This window comes from Protobothrops mucrosquamatus, unplaced genomic scaffold, assembly GCF_001527695.2.
Source record: "Protobothrops mucrosquamatus isolate PMUCROS unplaced genomic scaffold, P.Mucros_1.0 scaffold_165, whole genome shotgun sequence".
Lineage (NCBI taxonomy): Eukaryota > Metazoa > Chordata > Lepidosauria > Squamata > Viperidae > Protobothrops > Protobothrops mucrosquamatus.
Window position 1 is genome coordinate 129,360 of NW_015386241.1, and position 3,393 is coordinate 132,752.

A 3,393-nucleotide genomic window follows, 5' to 3' on the forward strand; every position below is an offset into this window, starting at 1 on the left:
ACCCCATTGCTGGCAATGGCAAAAAAGTCGCGATATGTCGCGACACGTCACGTGACGTTGCGAGTTTGACACCCCTGTTCTAAAGGATCGATCAGTCAATGATACATTTTAGCACATTTCCAATTTATTGAATAGACGAGATGGTTCTAAAAGACTTAGGAGAGCATTGGAGTTTATTCCCACAACCAAGATGTGTGACAATCAGTTGTGGGAAGAACCTGTGTATTTGAGCTTTCAGCCTGGAAGAGGCCCTGTAATGTTCTTCTACCTGCAGAGGCAGACTTAAAATTTTGGCACCCCCTGCAAACATATTTTACTTTGGTGATTTTTGGACCACCAGAGTGGGCAGGAGTGTCATAGGGTAGGAGTGTCCAACCTTGACAACTTTAAGACTTGTGGACTTCAACTCCCAGAATTCCCCAGTCAGCCATGGTAGCTGGTGAATTCTGGGAATTGAAATCCACAAGTTTTAAAGTTGCCAAGGCTGGACACCCCTATCAAAAAGCTTTGGCAGCTGCTATTTTGGGATGTTTCTGGTTCCCCCCAAATTGGATTCATATCCTACACAGGCAGAAAACATAACGGATCAGCATGTTTGCTTCTTCTCATTGACTAGATCTCTATAAATATAGCCTTCTTATTTATATGGATGGCATATAGCTTACACATACGTCTGTTAATGTACTTTATAAAGAGTTATCCTAACAGCATGCCACCATCGGACGTCACGGAGTGCCTCCTGCCTAAATTATCTGTGTGAAAGGTTGAATAATCCACCTCAGCTTATTTTTAGCCATGCTGTTTTGCAACTGTTGACCAGGAAGGCATGGCCAGAATTTTCTATTTCTGTATATAAATATGCATAGATAGTCATCTGGATGCTGAAACCTGTCATAACATGTTCAGGTTTTGGGAGGTTGGTAGCTTGATCATAATGGAATATCTGTCCCCCTTAAGGAGTTAGGATAGAAAATTTGGAGAAAGGATAGTTAAGAAAAGAAAAAGAAAGAAAAGGAAGAAAAGAAAGGAAGGATAGATTAGGTATCTCAAAGATGCTTTTTCAGGAGGCAACTGGACTTTCTTATTTTTTTTGAAGACATTTCGCTTCTCATCCAAGAAGCTTCTTCAGCTCTGACTGGAGGGTGGGGAGCTGAAGATGGTTGGAGCTGAAGAAGCTTCTTGGATGAGAAGCGAAACATCTTCAAAGAAAAACAAGAAAGCCCAGTTGCCTCGTGAAAAAGCACCTTTGGGATAACTATGACCTGGATGACTGAGAATCTCCATAGATTGGATAGATAGATAGATAGATAGATAGATAGATAGATAGATAGATAGATAGATAGATAGATAGATAGATAGATAGATAGATAGATAGATAGATAGATAGATGTTTGTCATTTTTAATCTCCTTTGCTTTCCTTAAAGCATAAGTGTAAGACAAGAAGAAATCAAATTAATGGGCTGAAAGAGGAGAATTACAATTTTCATTTAGGTAACAGCCAAGATATAGTTATATAGCACCTTTCAAAGAATACATCTTTGACTGAGGCATGCTAAGCATTGTAGTTGTGTGTATGGGTGCATAAGAAAGCTATGTATGAGAGAGGAAGAGACAAACAAACAAATTATTCCAATTCTGGCAAAAGCCAAGAGTCTCCAAGAAACAAAATGATGCAATGACACAGCCTATTTTTTCTCCATTTTCTGCCTTTAACAGATTTGTTGCCAAAGTGCACAATTCACCTATTTGCTCTAGGGCAGTGATGGCGAACCTTTTAGAGATCGAGTGCCCAAAAACCGCCCTGGCCCCCCCGCCCCACCCCCACTCTGCTCCCCACTCCGCCCACCCACAGGGCCACTCACCACAGATCGCCCAGGCAGCCTTGCAGCGCCATGGCGGCCACGCCCTCTGCCCGCACCCCGCAGCATCATCTGCACGTGATGTGGCACGAGGGTGGAGTCTTGCCCCTGCTTCCCGGCTGCCATGTACTTGGCTGCGCTGCTCCATGTGAGCTGTGCCTGGGGGAGCCTCTCCTCCGGGCAGGCTGCTGGTGAGGGGGTTGCGGGGAGGCAGGGCTGGGGCAACGGCATGCGTGCCCACAGAGAGGGCTCTGAGTGCCACCTCTGGCACGCGTGCCACCACTGCTCCATGGGTTGGTTTTTTCTTTTTGTTTTGGCATTTATATTTAACTTACTACACTTATTTACTCCATTTTCCCTGCCAAACGCAATTAACAATCATTTATTTAGCAATTGTTCAAAGTTACAACAGCACTGAAAAAAGTGAATTAAGACCAGTTCTCGCACTTACCACTGTCACAGCGTCCCACAGTCTCATGGGTGGCTGGGCAACTGGCATGTATTGACAATGGTTGCAGTGTTTTAGAGGTGGGTGGGGTCACGCAAGCACCTTTTGCACCTTATATTCAGAGTCAGATATCAGATTTGCTTAATGACCATGTGAGTCACTCAACAACTGCAGTGTTTTGCTTAACAACCATGGCAAAAAAGGTCATAAAATCGGGCATGACCGATTTAACAACAGCCTTGCTTAGCAAGGGAAATTCTGGTCCAAATTCTTCTTGTAAGTGAAGGACCACCTGTACCTTGGTCTTCAATAATTGATTTTCATATCTATACAGGTAGTCCTCGACTTACAACAGTTCATTTAGTGACCGTTCAAAGTTTGAAGGGAAACTTTGGGAAACTTGGGAAAAAGTGACATGACCATTTTTCTCACTTATGACCATTGCAGATGGTCTTGATGCAGAAAGGAATGTTGAAATATGGGCACAACGAGTTGCCTTTTGGATAAAATGAAAGTAATATATATATATATTTTGTCAGAGTTATACTGAAAATAAAGGTTCAAAATAGTTATGCCATTTCTGCCATATTCAGAAATATATTTTGAAAATGTATTTAGCCGCTTTTCTTTTCCTTCTCGCTTTGTGTTTCAGCCTCAGCACAATGGCATTTCTCCGCGCATGTTCAAAGCTTTTGTAAGCAAAGGGCACCCCGAATTTTCCTCCATTCGGCAACAGGATGCACTAGAATTTCTTCTGCACCTTATCAACCTGATAGAGGTGAGCAAAGGCTCATGTCTTTTTTCACATGAACAAGCTAGCAAAAGATAATACCAGCCAACCTTGCACAAACATTTAGAAGTTTCATTTATAGATAAATGTGGCACAAACTATCAGGTTTCTGGTTAAGGAGATCTGTGAATTTCAATTCTTGTAGAAGCCCATATAAGATTCTCTCTCTCTCTCTCTCTCTCTCTCTCTCTCTCTCTCTCTCTCTCTCTCTCTCTCTCTCTCTCTCTCTCTCATCTATCTATCTATCTATCTATCTATCTATCTATCTATCTATCTATCTATCTATCTATCTATC

General features: G+C 42.3%; 1 protein-coding gene across 1 annotated transcript in view; it reads left to right on the forward strand.

The window, feature by feature from the left end:
• USP13 (ubiquitin specific peptidase 13) overlaps positions 1–3,393 on the forward strand; it is a 94,739-nt gene that overhangs the window by 72,097 nt on the left and 19,249 nt on the right. The window contains exon 11 of the mRNA XM_015821465.1: positions 2,961–3,086. Within this exon, the coding sequence (XP_015676951.1) occupies positions 2,961–3,086 (126 nt within the window). The remainder of the gene's footprint in view (positions 1–2,960; positions 3,087–3,393) is intronic.